The 21507-nt window shown below is 43.4% G+C and overlaps 1 protein-coding gene across 3 annotated transcripts in view; it reads left to right on the top strand.

The window, feature by feature from the left end:
• Window positions 1-19542, top strand: part of LRRC40 (leucine rich repeat containing 40) — a 54626-nt gene extending 35084 nt beyond the window's left edge. For 2 of the 3 annotated variants that reach the window (XM_053248576.1, XM_053248577.1), the window contains exons 12-15: window positions 7507-7617; window positions 14681-14758; window positions 17487-17672; window positions 19054-19542. In XM_053248576.1, the coding sequence (XP_053104551.1) occupies window positions 7507-7617; window positions 14681-14758; window positions 17487-17672; window positions 19054-19159 (481 nt within the window). In that variant the 3' untranslated portion in view covers window positions 19160-19542. Of the gene's footprint in view, window positions 1-7506; window positions 7618-12603; window positions 12672-14680; window positions 14759-17486; window positions 17673-19053 lie in introns of those variants that run through there. The other variant, XR_008306747.1, reaches the window with a different exon arrangement.
• The last annotated feature ends 1965 nt before the right edge of the window (window positions 19543-21507 follow it).

The raw sequence follows: 21507 nt of genomic DNA, 5'->3' as shown, positions 1-21507 counted from the left end.
TTCATCTCTATCCAAACAATGCAAAATTTCCCTGATGCCAATCTTGGCATTGATGACCAGTCTCGCAGACCTCACTTGGGCTTTCACAGCCTGAGAGATAGGTCCATCAACCATCCGCTTCACTCTCTACTTGCCCAGTGTCAGCACGACCATTGACCTTGACAACATCGAGTCTCACACAACTGACATTGTTGTTCAACATTGTCGATACTGGAAGTTTTTGGAACGCCATCCCCATCAGCTGTTCGAACTGTCCGCCCTCATTCGTTGTTCTCTTCACCGGAGCTCATCGCCGCCTTCAACCTTGGTATCAATCCCCGACAGCGTCTACCATCCCAGCACTCTCTGATATAGACAGAACTACCAATCTTGACTGAGCATGCTCCATCCAAGGATCCGCCCACTCCTACAGCTGTTGTCTCGATGTCTGTCTTTGGATTTCACTTCCCATCAACATAGTCGATATCAAAAGACTTTATTCTTATTCAGGACATTGAGTCCATGCTGGCTTCTCTGATTACAACACTTTCTGGATCAAGCTTCCAAGGGTTCTCCCTCCATGGCTTAGACTTTGATGATGAAACTAGCTTGGATGCTTTGAAGATTCCTAAGACTCCCTCTGTATCCCCAGGTTGCTGAAATGGCTAAGGTCCTGGGCCTAAAGCTGAAGTCTCCAGTCCCTAATGTTAAGGATCCTCCTGTCTATGATTTTATTGCAATCCTGCAGTGCTAGCCATACTACCAATGCTAATAAATTCCTCCACATCAGCATGGGCTGCTCCATCAACTGCCACTTCCAAACAACAAAAAAATTACAGAATCCAAGAGGATAATTGCAAGTTTATATTTAAGCATCCTTCTCAGAACCCACTAGTTGTGGACTGTGCAATTGGCAGCGTCAGGCTGAAAGCACTCTCCCCTACAGACAAAGAGGGCAGAAGTCTGGATTGTGTTGGTTGCAAAATTTATTCTTCAGCCTCTCTGTCAATGAAAATTGCTAACTATATGGCCTGCATGGCCAAGTTTTACTACTCAGTTTGGGAGGGCTTTGCAGATGACCTCAAGGATGTCCTGAGCTGATCCAAACCAGATTTAAGGAGATGCTTGCCAAGTCGGCAGACATAACACAGCAAAATTTGAGCATCGCAAAGCATCTTATGGAGCTGGAATCCTACACTTTGGCTACGCCATTTCATTAAGGTGACAGGCCTGGCTTTGTTCATCCTCCCTACAGCCAGGCATGAGAAACAAAATCAAAGACTTTCCCTTAGATGGAGAAGGTCTCTTTAGTTCTCAAATGGATGAAATAGTGTGGGGGGGGGACCCTCACTTTACAGCTAGAACCTTCACCTCTTCATCTACCCCACAGTCTTACTTTCAAAGATTTAAGAGATTTGACAGACCCAAGTACCAATACAACAAGTCTGAGCATAGAGGCAATAGGAAGTCTTTTTAGCAGTCTCAGAAATGCACCTTTCCTCAAAGACATAGCAGCAGCAACAGCAGCAGCAACAACAAAACATCAGGACCAAACCAAGCAGAACCTTTGACACCCTGGTCCCTTTGTCTGTTGGGGTTTATGTGCCCATCAAGTTTGCCCCGTTCCTTTCGACCTGGTGTCTTATTGCATCCAACACCTGGGTACTAAGTATCATCTCTACTAGCTATGCCACAGAGTTCCATACAACTCCCCCTTTCCTAGGTATAAAACACCTCCTCAACTCCTACCTTACTAGCAGAAGTTCAATAAATATTGTCCAAGGGGGTGATAGAACTGGTGTTGCAGAAGCACCAGTGGGCAGGGTTTTATTCAAGGTACTTCCGGGTACCAAAAAGGGAGGGTGGTCTCCGTTCTCTACTAGATCTACGCTCCCTAAATGATTCATTCACATGAGGAAGTTCCATATGCTTACTCTTCAACATCTCCTCCCTCTCTTGGTGGAGGAAGAGTGGCTTGCAACGCTAGACCTCAAAGATGCCTGTTTGCACATGGGCATCCGACCACAATGCAGGAAATTCCTATGGTTTACTGCAGGGAATCTAATTTTCCAATATATAGTCCTCACTTTTGGACTCTCCACAGCTCCTCATGTCTTCACAAAATGTGTGAGCATGAGTATTGCCCATATAAAAAAAGATGGTATATCAGTCTACCAATTTCTAGATAATTGGCTAATCGCCTCTCCAGACAAATCCTTACTTGCCACTCCAATCTGTGCTCAGCCTTCTGGAAAACCTTGGTGTAGAAGTAAATTGGAGGAAGTCTGTTTTAGTTCCATCCATAGATATCCTTATTGTACATAGGACTGATTTTGGACACATGTGCAAAGTTCACCTTCCTACCAGAATTGAGGAGACTCAATCTTACATCTGGTTCAGACCTTCAGATCCAACCCCGTCCAAGAGGCACAAGCAATCCAGTGCTTCTTAGGTCTCATGGTGTCCTGCATGACAAACGTTTACTATTCCAGACTACATATGCGGCACCTCCAATTATGGTTCCTCTCCAAGTTCAAACCCAATGTGGACAGCCAATGATTGCAGCTCCTACTGCCACAGACAGTATTAGACTCCCTCACCGAGTAGACTCTGTCTTCATACCTTAAGAGGGGCATCTCTGTCTTCATACCTTAAGAGGGGCATGCTCTCTCATCCACCCAACCCTACAGTAACTGTAACTACAGATGCTTTATTGAAGGGTTGGGGCGCTCATTGTGCAAGGCTTCATGCACAAGGCCTCGGCAATCTTCCCTCCACATACATTTTTCTAGAGCTCTTGGCAGTTCTTTTGGCTCTAAAGCTTCCCATCCTGAGTGGCAATACTGTTTAGGTTCTCCTGGACAACAACACCACCATCACATACATCAACTGCCAGGCCATCACAGTTTCTAAATCCCTTTGCAACCTATCAATTAAACTTTGGGACTGGTGCATAAACGATCAAATATTCCCCACAGCACTTCACATAAAAGGCATTGACAATATGTTGGCGGATGACCTCAGCAGAAATACAAACCTCTCCTGTCAACACGAATGGGAAATCAACCTGAATGTGCTATCCAATCTCTTCCTACCCTGGGGGGACTACTCAAGTAGACTTCTTCGCAGTGCACCTCAACAACACATGCCCCCCTCTTCTGCTCCAGAATGGAAATGGGGACTGAATCCCTGGGGGATGCCTTTCAAATCTCCTGGAATTCTCATCTATACCTCCTCTTCCCACCCTTCCCCTTCTTATCCAGGGTTATAAGCAAGGTTCTACAACATAAAACGAAGTACATGATATTCATGTTGTGGCCGAGACAGCCATGGTTCCCCCTCCTCTTGGGGCCTCCATCAGCTTCTCCACCAACATCCCAATCTCCTCCCAGAACACGGGACAGATCCTTCTCCACAGCCTCAGAATGCTGAACACGACTGCTTGGAAGCTGGATTTCTAAATGGCATCTTGCTTCAGGAATGGAAAGTTTCCGCTAGACGTAATTACATCAGTAAATGGAAGAGATTTGTGAACTATGCTAAGACAAAGGGGTTCAGTCCTCTGTACACAAAGTCCTCCTATATCTAACCTCCTTGAAACACATGGGCCCTTCCAACTCATCCATCAGGGTCCACATGTTAGCCCTATCTTCTGTCCACATGGGCTGCAGCTCCAAAACTTTACACACACACACACACACCGGCTAAAAAAGCTTGAATCTTTCTCTAGTTCTTTCCACCCTCACAGAACCCCCCTTTTGAGCCTTTATACTCAGCCTCTATTAAGTTGCTCTCCTTTAAGAGAGCTTTCTTAATTGCTATAACTGCTGCTAGGAGGCTTAGTGAACTAATAGGGCTGATGCTCCCTTTATAATCTTTTCAACCTACTTTCCAGTAGGCTTAGGAGATCACCCGGCACTTTGTGTGTGTCCGTGTCCATGTGTCCCCACCTCACTATCAACTTCACAATGCCTGGACCAATATGAACCAAATCAGGTACAGTTGTAGGGACACCTCATTGGTGTAGTTTGTGATGATGTCATCCACCCTGATCCAAGATGGTGGATGTGTAAACCTTTTGAGGTGCAATTGGGTGAACTTGTGAACCGCCTAACTGATTTGAACCAAATTTGCTCCAGCTGTAGGGGCACATAGGGATGTCCAAATGGCATGGTGGGTGATGATGTCATCCACTCCCATTCAAGATGGTGGCCGCATGAACATCTGAGGTGCAAGTGGGCTAATTTGTGGACTGTCTAACCAATTTAAACCAAATTAGGTACAGTTGTAGTGAGTGACACACTGGGACACTTCAATGGCATGGTTTGTGATGATGTCATCCACCCTGATTCAAGATGGCGGATGCGTAAACTTTGGAGATGCCAAGTGGGCTAACTTGTGAACTGCCTAACCGAGTTGAAACGATTTGCTACAGCTGTAGGGGCACATGGGAAACCTCAATGGCATAGTTTGCAATGATGTCATCTACCCAAACCCAAGATGGCAGATGTGTGAATGTTTGAGGCACAAACACACTAACTTGAGGACTGTCTAACCAATTTGGACCAAATTTGGTACAGTTGTGAGTGACACACTGGGAAACTTCAATGGCATAGCCTGTGATGATGTCATCCTCCCCGATCCAAGATGGCAGACGTGTGAACATTTTGAGGTGCAAGAGATCTAGCTTGTGGACTTCAATTTGAACCAAATTTAGTCCAGTTGTAGAGATAGAGAAAGGAAAGTAGGCTGGTTAGTTCTTACTAAAACAACCTGTTTCCAAATAAGGTCGTTATGAAAACTAACCCAGCCTTCTTAGCAAAAGTTGTATCAGACTTCCACATTAACCAGGACATTGTCTTTCCTACCATTTTCTAATGCACCCAGTTTCAACCTGGAACGCTCCCTTCACTCCTTAGACGTTCAGAGGGCACTCCTTTTCTGCCTGGACAGGACCAAGGACTTTAGAATATTATTTAAAACTAGATTATTTATAACATTTGAAGGTGCTTACATAGGCCAGTATGTGTCTCGACAGAGATTACCACTGTCAAGGCCCATTCAACAAAAGCTGTAGTCACCTCTCCTGCTTATCTGTCCAGAATTGACTGTGCTGAGGTTTGAAAAGCCACTACAATGTACCCTTCATTATGTCACGAGCTCACTCAGTGGAAGATGCTGGCCAGAGATATATGATACAATAGCTAGTAGGTTTCAGTTTTATTGCTAAATAGACAGGTTTAACAGTCTCACCAGGGATACTGAAATGAGGAGTGAGAAGCCCAAATCACAGTCTCTCCAACAGAGGCTTGAGCTGATCTGAAGTGTTATTTACAGCACTTGTTCAAGGCACAGGCTGTCCAATTTATAGTCTGCAGCCGCATGCACTTAATCAGCACTCCACCCCCTCCAGCTGCCAGAGATTCAATCCGGCTCCTGCTGCCTCCTTGGGAGCCGATTACTCCTCCATAATTCCCTCACTTGTTGCTGACATTTTTCCTGTCTGTGTCCTCAAGGAGATAGTGGCCGTTCACACTCTGGCTCAGATCCTGACCTTTCTCTCCAAAGGTCACCTGGCCCTGCTGGCCCCTCCTGCGCCAAACACTTGCCCTGGCCTGTCTCAATTATCTCCCCATTCACATCACTGGCCTGCTCCTCCTCAGGTGCCTCCCCACCTTCTAGTAAGTCGCCTGCCCCTACTTCTCTCCAGTGTCCTCAAGTGGGGGCATGATACATAAAATATTGCGCCTTGGACATCCGTTCTGTGGTTGAGGCCAGCTTTGGGTGGGCGGTGCTTAAGAAAGTACTATAAGTTATTATCCTTGGGCGCACCTCCTATGAGAGCTCGCTAATTGCCCATGCTATGAAGGATACCTGATCACAGATAAGATAAACAGCTTGTTCACCTGTAACCTTTGATCTTTTGAAGATCCGATACGATTCACGACACTCACTTAGCCTCCCTGCCTTTTGGGTGTACATACCTACTTACCTGTCTTGTTTTATGAAGTCCACTCTGCACAGCAGCCGTTCAGGAACTGAGATAGGAAGTGCTCAACCATGCAAGATACTGAGTGAGTTCTGAGCATGAAGGGTGGAGCCTCAGAGCGTTTTGAGGAGCTTAGAATCCTTCTGCAGGAACTAATTTATAGGCATAAAGCCCACATTGTGAATGATACCAGATCACCAAAAGATCCAAGGTTACAGATGAGAAACCTGTTTTTCACACAGTGCATAATTAATCTATGGGATTTTCTGCCATATGAAATTTCATATGGAATTCTGGGATGTGGCAATGGCCATTAGCTTGGATGGCTTTAAAAGGGGCTTAGACAAATTCATGAAGGACAGGTCTATCAATGGCTAATAGTCTGATGGCTATAGGCCACCTCCAGTCTTCGAAGCACGATGCTCCAGTCTCCGAGGCACAACTGAATATCAGTTGTAGGGAGCAACAGCAAGAGAGAGGGCATCCCTTTATTTCTTACCTGTGGGTTTCTCAGAGCCATCTGGTGGGCCACTGTGGGAAACAGGATGCTGGACTGGATATGCCTTGGACCTGATTTAGCAGGCCTTTTCTTATACTTCTGGGTGAAATACAAAGTGCTAGTAATTACCTATAAAGCCCTAAACCTTGAACCCAGGTTACTAAAGAGAGTGCCTATCTATATCCCCATCCCCTTAGGCATACCTGTTGCTAATCCCATGTGTGGCAACTCTTGCGAGAATTCGCGAGCAGCTGCCCACATAGGGATGGGGGAGAAAATGGTGGCGGGAGCCAGCTGGCCAAAAAAAGCGACAATGGCAGACGGGCGGGAAGAAGACGGATGGTGGGTGGGCAGGGGAAGAAGATGGGGTGGGGGGGCAGGCAAGAAAGCAGCAGCGAGCTAGAGGCGAAGAAGGTCTGTGCCCGGCCCAGCTAGTTGTATTGTTTTGTATTTGTTGTATTGTTTTTATGCCTGTTTTTATATGTTTTTATATTTTTAACATGATGTTTTTATTGTCTTTTTATTGTATGTTTTTAACTTTTGTAAACCGCCTTGGGGTTATCTTTTTAACGAAAGGCGGTATATAAATGCAAAAATAAATACATAAATAAATAAAATAGTTTCTATATAATTTCCACTGCTTGTTAAGGCTATATGGAGAAGTCTGCCTGTAGTTGCTTCTGGTTTGTCTAGTGGCAACTCAGGGCTAGGCCTTCTCCATAGTCACCCTGAGCTTTGGAATGCACTGCCAGCCTAGATATGAAGTTAGCCTTCTTTACCAGAATTCAGTAAGAAAAATACACACATATATAATTGGGCATTTGATGGTTGGTTTTAATTAGTCTTAGTTGGTTTAGTTTTAATCATGTTTTAATTGCTAGGTTTAATTCTGGCTTATTAAAAAAAACTAGTTTGTTTTTAAACTGCCTAAAGAATGTTAATTAGGTGCTGCATAAATATAATAAATTTTAAAAATGTTTTTTTTAAAAAATCCTAGCCTTAAAATCTAAATTATGTATTGTTTTACAACTGTCAACAGAATTGTGGAGCTAAAAGAATCTGCCTGCGATATCAATTTTGGTTTCAATAAGCTCTCTTCTATTTCCCTGGAGCTCTGTATGCTTCACAAGCTAGCACATTTGGATGTCAGGTAGGTGATTTCTTGGGCTGTTTCTAAAGACATCTTTGAAATGTAGAATCCTTTAAAAAGCATATGTAATAATTGGAATTTAGTCAATGGAGAGTCATTGATGATTGAAACAAACCCTCTGAAACTCTTCTGAATGTGATTTTCTCTGCTGCTGGATGATGATATCTAATGTGGGTTATGCTTCCCACATGCTCCAGAGGCAGGACTATGTAAATTAGATAGAAGCTTTTAAGAACCTGGGAAGGTTAGCCCAACCCATCTTCTTTAGTCCTGTGATCTAGCTCCAGAGACAGCTTTCTCTTGTTCCTATTCTAAGGCCTATATCTTCATCTTATTTACTGCTTTGACTTTGACTTTGACTTTGTCTTTAGTACTTACTCTTTTGACTTTCATATCCTCATTATTCTTGCAACCTAAAGAAAGAGAGAGATCCTTATTTCTTGCTCTTCATTACTGTCAGGCCTTCCTGCCAGCTGCAGGAGGGCCTGGTTACTCACCTGGCCGTGGGGCTGAGAAGATGAAGGCTGTACCATTTCTGGGTACAGTCAAAGCTGGCTGGGACCTTTCCTGGTTGCCAGGGAGAGCCAGGAGACCTGGGAACTGATGGACCATGGGTGGGCCAGCAGATTGCCTCCTGATGGTGAAGAGGAGAAGACAGGGCCTCAACAGCTGGTGAAACAGGCAACAGCTGAAGGAGGGAGGATGGAAGGCGCTTGATTGGAGAGGATGGAGTCGGGAGAGGGTGATTGGGATTGCCCTGATTTCTGGGCTTTATTTAAGGTTTGGATGGCCAGGGATGAGGTCAGGAGAGATGGGAGTGAGTTGGCTCTAAAGACTCCTGGTAAGGAGCAGTCTGACCCCTCTCCCTGATGGCTGGCAGAGGAATAGGACAACTAATCTCCTCCCCAGCACCTCTGAGGCCACAAATACACTTTGAACAGGAGCATAGGAAGGGAGGCAGTTGGAGACTGTGGCCACAGGCAAGTGCATGACAATTACTCTCTATTACTTTTTTTGTTTCATATAACGGCTCCACCAATAAGATGCAGCAACCAGGGCCAAAAATCAGGAATCTTCTTGTCCTTAAGGGCAAAAATCCATCTGTTTTCCTGTGCAAAAGGCTCTCCAGCGTGCCAAGCACCATAAAGTCTTCATTGCTGCTGTGTGCTCCCAGACTCTCCGACCACGAAGAGGGATCCTTGGGCCTCTCACTATGTGGACATGGGGCCCAGCGATCTACGCCTAGGCTGATTTCTGCCCCCTTCAGATGGGAGGGCTGTTTGCTGCTGCAGCTTCAGAGTGCCACACTTCCTGTGCGGTCTGCAAGGGAGCACGCCCAAGAACAGCCTGCACAGCCAGCAGGACATCAGGGCCAAGAGCAGCTGGCTGAGGTTCAAGGCATAGAGCTGCCGCCACAGCAAGAGAAAGACCACGGCCAGTGCGGTGCCCAGACCCCTGAGGCCCATACCGTGCAAAATGGGCAGGGCACTTACGTGTGTTCCACAGGCTGGAGTGGCGAGGAATTGCAAGGCTCCAAACTCAAATGCTCCCTCTGCTCCAGTAGATGCGGACCACCATTTCACGAAGGCACCTGAGCCACTCAGTCCTCTGCCATAGAGATAGATTTGACAAAGCCAGGCCAAATCCTGTTCCCCCAAGGCTTAATCCACCGCCCCCCACTCCGGATTTAAGCAACTAGGTTCTACTTGCCTGGTAGACGGTTTAAAGCCATGCTATCTGAGTCTCTGCAGCAGAGCAAGTCCTCCAAAGAGGTAAAGCACAAAAGGAGTAGGGGGAATTATCACCGTTCTCCTCCAGCCCTGCTTTCAAACAATCTAAACAAAAGAAGAAGCATACTAAAATCTCAAAAGACAACTAGAGCTAGGAATGCTGGAAAGGAAAACTCCCAGCAGCATTCTTCAGAAGTCTTAGACTATGATTCCCCAGATCTCCACCCCGATGTTCCTGAGATTGCAGATAATGCAGAGCCCGTAGATAACAGCCACAGGTCCTCACATTCCAGAACATGCTGTAGATACCCACCCTATTCCGCATTCTCCCCTGGAGATAATGGACATTATTCTAAGGAGGATGGGGAATGGTCAGATGATCAAGCCAATGAGTCTTCTGAACAAGGCTATTTCCAAACTAGAGTTGCAGTTATTCCCTTCCCAAGAGGAACAGCCAATTCCTAAAGGGGCATTAGTATTTCCAAAATTAACACCCAGGGACAATAATATTCCTTTTCCAGAGTTTTATGTTGATATGGTAAAGCAGGAGTGGTTAGCTCCAGCATCAAACAGAAAACCCAGTCTGGTTGCCAGCAAATTTTATTTGATGCCTTCTGAAGCTGTGGAACTGCTTTAAGTGCTCCCTACTAGTGCCCCCATGGTGGCCCTTCTGTCCAGAGTAGTGCCTCCAAAAGATGGGGATAACTCATTCAAAGATGCGTCTGATTAAAAAAACAGTGAAGCAGCACTCTGGATGCACGAGTCTTCTTCCTTGACTTTATGCTCCTCTGTTGCAGCATCTATTATAGCTAGAGCTTCCCTCCTGTGGGTAGATGAACTCTTACAAAATCCAGCTAATGAACCAGCATGTCTTAAACAGACCCTGTTGAAGATTGAGAAGGCACAAGCCTATATGGCTGATGTCAGATTAGACTCAATTCACTTTCCTGCCCGCTCCACAGCATACTCTGTGTTGGCAAGGCGTAGTCTATGATTAAAACACTGGCAGGTAGATGCTGCATCAAGATTCAGTTTTGCTCCGGTCCAGTGTTCCCTCTAATTTTTATCATCAGTGAGCGGAAAGAGTTTTGTTCTGGGCAGCAGTATCAAGGCTGCTTGCGCACCTCTCTCTCCCTCCCTCTAGCTACACTTCTTTTCTTCCCAAATTGGGGACCCATCTTGCTCCCGGTCCTGCCAGTGCCTCCGCTGCTGCTCCCAAGTTTGCCCTTTTTGCTGCCACTGGCTGCTGCTCCCATCCCAAGCCCCCCCCCCAACACCTTTCCCCATTGCTGTGGCAAGATTGGGGGAATAGCTCCTCCCTCCCCTCTGGTCCTCTGCTCAAAATGCACCCATCACCACAACTGTTTTTTTCAAGAGAAAGAAAGCTGATGTTAGCCCCTGCTACACGTGGGCTTTGCGGCGGAGGAGGGAGGGAGGGAGGAGGTATTCCCTTGATCTTGTTGCGGCAAGAGCCCATGCAGTGACACGGGAAAGGCAACGGTGGGGGCGGGGGATGGCTTGGGAGCAGCAGCTGTGGAGGAAGCAGCACTGGGAGGACCGGGTAGAGCAACATTTGTGGCCGCAAAAGAGCAAGTGGGGGAGGGCAAGAGTGAAGTGAGCAGCCATTTGTGATTGCTGTGTCCGGGGGTTGGGTCTTGTGTGTGCACACGTGCGCAGCAGCACATCTTAGAGGGAAGACTGCTCTGGTCCCCTATATCAGTTCAAAATATTTGGGGGATGAATTGCTCAAAGAGGTTCTTATTGAGACAAAGGATAAAAAGAAGGCCCTGCCTACCTCTCATAAGGAGGATAAGAGGCACTATAATATACCTTTTCAGTCCTTCCAAATCCTTCCTTAGATCCCCGGACAAGGATGCTAGAGCACAAAGACCTTTCTGGCATTGATAGTGTGCAGCCTCCAAGCCAGGAACCCGACAACACCCAGCTTTCACTAGCCAGAACAGGATGCCCAGACAACAATCCTATTTCACTTCCCCTTCAAAGTGGGGGGTGGTTGCATTTTCATGCATGGGAGAGCTCCATCTCCAACAAGTGTGTTCTCCAGTCACTTCTCTACAGGTACAGAATAGAATTTACAGCTCATCCTCCAGGTTGGCGCTCCCATTCATACACCATTCTCTCCTGACTCAGTTCATCTCATTCCAGATCCATCTTTCGTTCCCAAAGTGCCTTCCATCTTTCACTGGTCACAAGACATTATATTGCCCTCTTTTTGCCCTAAGCCAGTTTACCCCTCAGAGCAAGCTTGGCACAAGCTGGACATACATAGGTGCCTGAAGGCCTACTTAAAACACTGACTCATTCTGTTCCGTGGATGCACTGTTTGTTTCCTACTTGCCCACCTCCATGGGCCAAAAGGTGGTGGTGGTATTATTATTATTATTATCATTATCATTATTATTAATTTATTTTTACATTTATATCCCGCTCTTCCTCCAAGGAGCCCAGAGTACTGTATACTTGAGTTTCTCTTTCACAACAACCCTGTGAAGTAGGTTAGGCTGAGAGATGCGTGACTGGCCCAGAGTATCCGCTTCCACTATCGCCAGGTGGCTCAAGGCTTGTATTTCCTTAGTATACAACACACTACTGCCCATTCAACCAAAGTGGTGGCAACTTCAGCAGTGTTCCCCACAAATGCACCTATATTTGAAATCTGTAAGGCAGCAACATGGTCTTCGCCATCAACTTTTACAAAGCATTACAAACTGGACTCAGATCGTTCTGCTCTTGCATCCTTTGGCAGAAGAGTGAGCAGGCCGATCTTCCTCACTAGTCTGGGACACCCCCCTTGGGTCTTCTAGGCTGTGGCATGTCCTACAGGATATGTCCTCATCCAGCAGCAGAGAAAGAAGCATTGGTTACTGATTGTGAAGGCTTGTTCTTGCTGCTGAATTTGAGGACATCCCAAGGTCACACATGTGGTGACCCTGGTCTGCTGAAAGGAACACCTTATTTTATGCCTCCCCGCCCCCCCCAGTTTCTCAGGATTGGCTCCATTCAGGCTTCTCTGTTCGTTACTGTGCTTGGAGATTTGAAACTTGGTTGGGCTATCCTTCCCAGGCTCTTAAAAAAGTCTATCTATTTACATAGTCCTGCCTCTGAAGCACCTGGGAAGGATAACCCACATGAGATGTCACAATGGCTGTGCTGTTGGCCCAGTTGTGGGTACTGAGACAGCATTTCTCCACCAGTTGATAATTGGAACAAATAGAGCACCCTCTTGCTTTAATAGGTATGAAGACATGACAGCGTGATTGAGAGAAGAAAACTGCAACAGACTGACTAGGAAGCACACTGGAGGTGTGGACTTTGGCTACACTGGTGTGACTGTAAAACAGTGAAAATCAGAAGAGCGAACTAGACCAGGCCTGTGCAGTTTGTGTCCCGTTGCCATATGTGTTCCACTAGCCATGTATAGTGGCAAGGCAGAGGCTTAAGAAACCATCTCCTTGTTTTTTGCTGCCTAGCTGGGTCTGCAAAAATAGTTCATAGGTAGCTTGCAGCCCACCAGGCTGCACTGCACTTGGTGAGTCACAAGGTGTGTAGGCTGAATATAGCAACACAGAAGAGTTTGGACCCAGTTCTTTTTGCAGATGATTCATATATCTTTAGGCTAATACTTCTTGCATACTGCAGTGTCCAACCAGCCAATATCAAGTTGATGCCAGTGGCCCCTATCTGCGTTCCAGGTCTAGAGCTACAGCAGGGATGAGCAGTTGGCTTCGGTTTGTGTGACTTGCATGTGCTTTTTGTGCTTGTACATCTGGATTTCCATTACCCCATTTTGATAGGTGCTACATTTGCTGTAAATACTGTCATGAATTGTAGAAATGAAGGCAATACAGCAGAATCCCATTATCCACGGGGGTTCTGTTTTTCAGGTGGGGGCGTTTGGATAGTGAAACTGTGGATAATGGGGTATTAGGGCAATGGGAATTGGGGGGTTAGGTTCATGAGGCAGGGGGCAAAATGGCAAAAACAGTGCAAAGGGCCTGGTGCAGAAGGGTTAGCGAAGACGGTGTGAAGGGTCTGGTACAAATGGTGACAAAAAGTAGCCTGAAAATTGGGGACATTGGTGGGGGGAGTGCCCTACCATTCTCAGTCTGCCCCAGCTGTCCAGCAATGCTCCCAAAACACTGCAACGTTCATCCCCAGCCCACAAAAATATTGTTTATTTTTTAAAAACAAAAACAAGCCCGAAAATGGCTCTCTTACACAAAATGACCTGAGAGATCATTTCTGCCACCCTGACCTGCAAATACGTGAAAATTACCACCACCCCCTGCTGGGTTTTCCCACGCATATCAAAGTCGAGTGCCAATTACCTGACTGCAGATACATGAAACCACGGATAACGGGGTTCTCCTGAATTCATAGCTGATATTCTGAGGCATATTGGACAGAATCCAGACTAAGTTAAATTGAAATTAATGGGATTTAAATTAGTCATGTCTCAGATCTGTGATGCTTAATCATGATTTAGTCTGTATCCTGCCCATTGTCTTTATGTAGGATTGCAGTTGATTGAACCCCTAAGTGTAGTATAGTTCCATGTTCCATGCTGCTGCTGCTGATTTCATTTAGCTTTGCTGGTGAAGTTTGTGAACCATCTGTAATAGGTAAAAGTTGGAAGGATAGGATCAGCTTAGGCCTGTATAACTCATGCATACTTTGTAAAGTGATCCAGTGATCCAATGGTGAAATTAGTTGGAATGACATCCCTGTACATGTTATAGAATCCTGGTCTACGATTCATTGCATACACAGCACAATTTCCACACTCCTGCATAGGAAATGTTAATGTCGTCCTGAAGTGCATTCTGTCACATGTAATGAATATGTACATGTACTTGACCATGTGAATGTACAACTGGAATCTATTGCCAAAAGGGACTTCTTGCCACATCTCTATGTGACAGAATAGAAACATGACATATGTACTGAGTATATCATTTTGTTTTTAGCAGTGGCCAACCAAATGTTTCTGGGAAGTTCACAAACAGGGTAGCTGCCCTCCCTGTTGTTTGACTCTAGCTACTGGGATTCAGAGGCCTGCTGCTTCTGAACACGGAGATTCCATTTGTATTCATATTTATTAGTTGCACATGATGGGTAGATGAGGTAGAGAATTTTCTATACTGAGGTGATATTTGTGTAGGAATTTTTTTTCATAAAGGGGTCTTCAATCCTGTTGATTAAATACAGTGAAACACTGTACTGGAAAGTAGTTCAGTTGAAATATCAAATTTTAATTTAAAAAAATTAATGTTTGGGGTTTTGTTGTTGTTATTTTGTCTTTAATGATTTAGAAATAACAGTCTGACATCATTGCCTGATGAAATGGAAGCACTGACAAGATTGCAAATAATTAATCTTGCTTTTAACAGGTAAGTACTCCACGTGGCCTTAGCAAGGTTGCTAAATAAGTTGTTGGCTTTTGCTTGGGGTATTTTGGGACATTCTTCCCCACCCCGTGAAAGCTTTATCAACTTGTTAATTTGGGAGCTCACCCGAGCAGTCTGCTCACATATGTGGCATTGAAAGAGGAAGCTCATGGGGCTCTTTAGTGGCTGGATAGGCTGTGCTCTGAAACTAGAAATCCCCACTCACCAATTTCACAGATGTTACAATTTGGCAGTTCTGCCTCCAGTGTTACACTGCTCATGCACAAACACTATTTGAGTGCAGAGAGAGAGAGAGAGACCCACCCAGAGAGATGCAGAGATCCAGAAATTTTTGAAGTCGTAGAATTCTTTTCTCTTCATTTTTGGAGGCAGAAATGGAAATAAATGCAATATTTTCTTATCAAACCTAAACCTATCTTGCTACTTTAAGAGCATAAAATGCATTGGGCAGCATCCAGGCTATCTAGTCATGACTAAGTATCATTGAAATAAATGAGTTAGTCATGACTAAGTTCCATTAATTTGAGTTGCCATTGGTCTGTGCTGCCCATTACAGATTTATTTATTTACTCATTCATCACATTTATATACAGCCCAAGCTTTCGTCTCTGGAACAAAATAACAGAACAAATAAAATTGTATTTGATATATTTATTAAATATACACTTGGAATTGCCTTAGTTTTATTCACACAATAATTGCAAATATATCTAATATTAAAGATGGAGCAGCAAGCTACTGCATCCAAAAGGTACCCAACTATATCTTAGTTTTTGCTGGTTGGGAAGATAGAAACAAAATAAAATAGAGTTGAAAATAGAAACTGTAAACAGTGTAGCAGACAAAATGTTTTTTACAAACATTTGCTCTTTCTTTAGGGTATGCATTATATAGAAACAGAAGTTAAAATAAAATAAAAATCCTACAATACCAGTTTGACAGAAGTGGCAGGGGATGTAGTGTGAATGCTACAAGCAATGATTTATTTTTCATATTGCCTTCAGTTGGAGGTGGGGGAGAGATAAGTTTCTGTCTTCAGCCTTTCAGCTAATTTGTATATTGAGTTAAACTTTATAACAACACTGAACATTTCAGCAATTCATCATCACAAATAGTAAGTGCCATAGTAACTTTAAGAGAAATTAACCACGTGAAACTTGTGTTGTGTCATTTAAGCAATAAATAGTATAATTGAATTATGCTATCTAAGATTTCTTTTGCTAATAAGAATATTCTTCTGAAAGATGAATAGCTTCCAAATCTGTATTTTCACATTTATCTCAATGAACTTAAGAGAACTAAAGGTTAGCAATGAAAGAAGCAAGCTTCTCGATTTCATGTTAGTTTGATTCTTGATTTTGTGTGTATATTTTCAAATATAGACCAGAGTAATTTACATGCTGCCAAAGACAGAAGAATCTGAAGCAGGTGATAGGATTTGAAAGTTTTTATATATATATATAAAAATTTTATATTCCGCTCTTCCTCCAAGGAGTCCAGAGCTGTGTATGTAGTTAAGTTTCTCCTCACAGCATCCCTGTGAAGTAGGTTAGGCTGAGAGAGAAGTGACTGGCCCAGAGTCACCCAGCAAGTATCATGGCTGAATGGGGATTTGAACTTGGTTCTCCCTGGTCCTAGTCCAGGACTCTAACCACTACACCATGCTGGCTAAATAACACCACATTATTTAGGAATTAAAACTGTCTCATACTGTAGGGTGTGTTTAACATTGTAAAGCACTTTGAGGAAATAAAAGGCAGAAAAACATCATTTTAAAATGTTGACTCCCATATGGTGCTGCATACTGTGGGTGTTTTGTGCACCATGGGCACTGCTGTGACTTCCAGATCAAAGTTGTGCTAGAGCACACTTGTGCAAATGCTGAGATTTCACAAGGAAGTTGTGTAATCGCATGGCCTGGCCATTGGAAATAATGCCTGTGCAACTGCCCAACTCCCTTATGGAATTTCAGCACTTGAGCAAGTGTGCTCTTGTGCAGCTTGCATTTGGAAGCCACAGAAGCGCTCCTGGTTTGCAGAATGCCCCTAGAACGCTGCATGGTACATGAGCTATTGCCTTTACAAAGAATGTCTTTCAACATACTAAACATATATTATGAGGTTTTGCAACCCTCTCCCCATTTTTTAAGAGAAAATTTAGAACTGAAAAAATGAGAAAAGGGGTGGGAAGCTGGAAAGAGTCTCTCCCTACTCCTTTCCTTTTCTGGGTCTTCATATTTCAATTTCTGTGGTCTCCTGAATGTACAAGTCTCTTCTAGTGAGTTATCTATCAACTAGCCGCTTGGTGGATAGGGAGAGAATGCAGAAAAAAGAAAATGCCATTCTTTAGATGTTCCTGATGTAGCCTCATTGCCCTGTTTCATTGAAGGGTCCACTGCGTTTGGTTTCCAGCAACCATTAATCTTAGAAACCCATCAAATGTATACGGTCGTTTGTGTTTATATGTGGTTTCTTATGTAGAATTGGTACACTGCTGCTTGGCATTTCTGCCTATTGTGTTGGTATCCTCTTTTCCTTTTGAGTTGTAGAATGCTGACTCCCCTCCTCTGCTTGTGGATCAGGAGAATTATTTCAGTTCTTCTCCCTCACACCCCAATATGTGTGCTTTTCTGAGAGCTAGATGTAGGTTTTGCCCATTTTGTACTGGTGTTGTACTTATATTTATGAAGTATGTATGGACTTTTTTATAGATTTAAAATATTTCCAAGTGTCCTCTATCGCATTCCAACCCTTGAAGCAATCCTTCTTGGTAATAATCAAGTTGGGTCCCTGGACCCTCTGCAGATAAAGAATATGGACAAGCTTGGAACCCTAGATCTTCAAAATAATGATCTCTTGCAAGTACCGCCAGAGCTTGGGAATTGTTTCAATCTCAGGTGACTTTAATTTAGTGAATTTTGGAGAACATGTTTGTGTACAGCATATTCTAATTTAATATTTTAGACTTTTTTTATTTCAAGAGATAGTAATGCAACAATACAAATGTTTGTAACTGCTGAAATCAGTTTCTGTAATATCTTTAGTCTGTCTGAACTGATTAGATCATAATTTTGAAAATATTTTTCTTTTCAGATACAACAAACTGAATCAAACATCTTTCTGTTTTCTGATCTTGTAAACCATAGGTGGCATGCAAGCCTTTGGTACAATAGCGCACCATCATCAGAAGCACCTTGTGTTCACTGTAGGTGCTTCTAACAATTATGTGCTGCTATGGCAAAGGTTTGGATGCCATCTGGTAAGGTTTTGAGAATAGGTTCCCTGAGTATAGTGTAATGCTTGAATACTTGAATGTTGAATCTTTCCAGCTCTTTTGCAGGGGAAGGGAGGGATTCTGATCTATAGATTGTTTACGGTTCTTGTTCAAATAAATGGTCTCTATAGGTGAGTCATATTTTACATGTTCTCAGGTAAGCAAAGGAAGAGCCTGCTTTCCAAATTATTCATATGACTCTTTCTTAAGTTATAGGTATTTATTTGAGGTGCAGTGAAATTTCTCTATATACATCAGTAAATGATGAGCTGAAATGTCTGCTTAATGGTGCCTAATGCAGCCAGGGAGAGCTGGTGAAGGCAGAAAGCTCCCAGTCCCTTGACGATAATTAAAGCATTACAAGTGGGCCATAGAGTCATGTGCTCCCTCCCTGCTCAGCATGAACGCTTCTTGCCAGCCTCAACCAGAGTCAAAGATCATAACCACCGCAGCCTTAATCAGGTTTCCCAATTCCAGACGATAGTAATCGTGGTTAAGACAGGTACAGAGAATTTGCACTGGAGAGGGTAGGGGTTTCTTCTGTGGCTTGTTCCTGATTCCTGCCTCTGCACAGGGATGGAGAGACATGAAATTCAAAGATCTCTCACCATAAATTTTGGTAACTGGCTGCACATGAAAAGGAATGTTTCTATGAGGTGGTTGAACAGAAACACTTGTTCATTGTGCTGCTGTTGTTTTTTAATGCATAAAATTGGATAGAAATAATAGTGGCCCTTCACCCTGCATAAGTCCTGTTGTAGTTGAAAAATGGCAAATACAAATTACTAGAAGTATTTTTAAAACATTTAATTAACTTTAAGCTATTAGGAATGTATAAAGAGAATCCATTTATTTATCATTCTCATTCCAAGGCTTTTCTTTGAATCCTACCTAAAGAATGTAATTTAGTGAGAAAACTGATTGTTTTTATGCATAAGGATTGCACAAAACATTAGGGCATTAGAATGAACAGTAGCTCTAACTGGTTCTGGTCCTTTCCTTAGGACACTTTTGCTGGAAGGCAATCCTTTCCGGACTCCTCGAGCAGCTATTCTTGCCAAGGGGACAGTTGCTGTGCTTGAATATCTGAGAAGCAGAATTCCTACTTGATTAAGTATATTTTGTTTGCACTGAAATGTGTGCAGGATCTTGCTCTCCAAAGCATGGAGATTGTGGTCCTTATGAATAGAAACTTGTTGTTTGGATTATCATGAGCCCAAAGTGCACATGATGAAGTTACTTTAAGGATTGATTAATAATGGACTTTTTAAAGACTATCCTCAAGTACATGTGTGTATGAAGAAATGTAAGTTGTTTTTTAAGTTGGCTTTTCAGGGGGTTTTCCTGGCATTTTGTTTCTCTTTTTATGTACGCTTTTCATTTTAAATGGTTCTGAGTGATTTATTCTTTTCATGGTGTTTTAAATTGTGATTGTAAGCTGCCTTGAGTTGTGTGAGAAAGGTCGGAGGAGCATTAAAAAAACCACAAATTTATTTATTATTTTTATTGTACATATTTTTATACCACCCAAAACCTACGTTTCTGGGCGATTTACATAATAAAAACAGAAGTAAAACATTAGTCAAAACAAAAACAAAAACTTTTAAAATGTTACAATATTATAAACAGCATTAACACCATTAAAACAATATTAATTAAAAGCCTGGATGAACAGATGTGTCCTTAAAGACTTTTTAAAAGCTGTCAGAGATGGGGAGGCTCTTATTTCACTAGGGAGCGCATTCCAAAGCCTCGGGGCAGCAACGGAGAAGGCCCATCCCTGAGGGGCCACCAGACGAGCCAGTGGCAAATGCAGATGGACCTCTCCAGATGATCTCAGTGGGTGGTGGGGTTCATGATGAAGAAGACGTTCTCTTAAATACCCAGGGCCCAAGCTGTTTAGCGCTTTATAGGTTATAACCAACACCTTGTATTTTGCCCGGAAACATATCAGCAGCCAGTATAGCTCCTTCAATACAGCAGTTCTCTCAGAGATGACCCAGAGATCAACCTGGCTGCTGCATTCTGGACCAACTGTAGTTTCTGGACTACATACAAGGGCAGCCGCACATAGAGCACATTGCAGTAATCCAGTCTGGAGGTTACCAGCAGATGTACCACTGTTTTGAGGTTGTTCATCTCAAGAAACAGACGCAGCTGGCATATCAGCCGAAGCTGATAGAAGGCACTTCTGGCCACCGCCTCAATCTGGGAGACCAGGGAGAGGCTCGGATCCAGAAGCACCTCCAGACTGCGTACCTGTTCCTTCTGGAGAAGTGTGACCCCATCCAGAACAGGCAGATCAAACTCATCTCCCAAGTTCCAACTCCGCACAATGAGTACCTCCGTCTTATCTGGATTCAGTCTCAGTTTGTTATCCCTCATCCAGCCCATCACCAACTCCAGGCAGGCACTTAGGGAGGTTATGCCCTTTCCCAATGATGCTGACATGGAGAAATAGATTTGGGTGTCATCAGCATACTGATAGCACCGTGCACCAAATCTCCTGATGATCTCTCCCAGCGGTTTCATGTAGATGTTAAACAACATCAGAGATAAATGCATGCGGATAAGCTGTGTGTAGATCTGTCCAGCACAGATTCCTGTGATCATTGAAGGAGGACAAGAACTGCAGTCAAAGATTTGCTGATGACCAAGTATGTCTATGGCTTAGTCCCCACTGCATTTTTCCACCCATCAGTGGACATGGAACAGTGGATGACCTGAGACAGCTCATATTTACAAGAAAATCCCTATATAACAGATATTGTGTATTGTCTGAAAACAGACATATGTAATACTTTGGTTTTGTGTTTAAATACTTTTTCCCCTTGTTCAAAATTTGTTTCTCTTTAATCTAATTTTAAGGACACAAAAAAGGTTATGTTTGAAAAATATTTTTAAAATGCAAATGCAGGATTTGTTCTACACAGAATGAAACCTTTGGACCAAGGGATTGTATTTTAAAGACGTATGAAGATGCAGTAATCTGCATCTGGTACCTGTGGCCACTGAAAATCAGATTCAGATGCATTATAGCACATAATTTGGTTTTGCAGGTTCAGTAAGGGGTTAACCATGCTTTGTACAGTTGTCTTATTATGCCAGAAAAAAATGTTTCTTTTCCACTCTTATGCTTTAGCCATTGACAATGACACAGAAAGATAACTGCGTCCCAATATATCACAAATACGTGGGGGAAATGATGGGGCTTATTATAGTTTTTTGCTATCTTACTTTAAATACCACATGTACATCTAAATTGCCATTTTTGTTTGCCAAGAAATTTTCTTTCCACATACTTTGTAAAGAGGAAGCGCACATGTTTACCGGAGTACAATCTATTCTTTGAGAAGGTGGTTCTAATTCATCAGCATAAAAACTATTAACTTTGCATATATCTCAGATAAGGACACATTGATAAAATGTGTAAGAACACTGAAATATTTCCAAATGAA

This window comes from Hemicordylus capensis, chromosome 4 (genome assembly GCF_027244095.1).
Source record: "Hemicordylus capensis ecotype Gifberg chromosome 4, rHemCap1.1.pri, whole genome shotgun sequence".
In the NCBI taxonomy this organism is placed as follows: domain Eukaryota; kingdom Metazoa; phylum Chordata; class Lepidosauria; order Squamata; family Cordylidae; genus Hemicordylus; species Hemicordylus capensis.
Note: the sequence above shows the minus strand (reverse complement) of the source record. Positions and strands in the feature narration are given on the sequence as shown.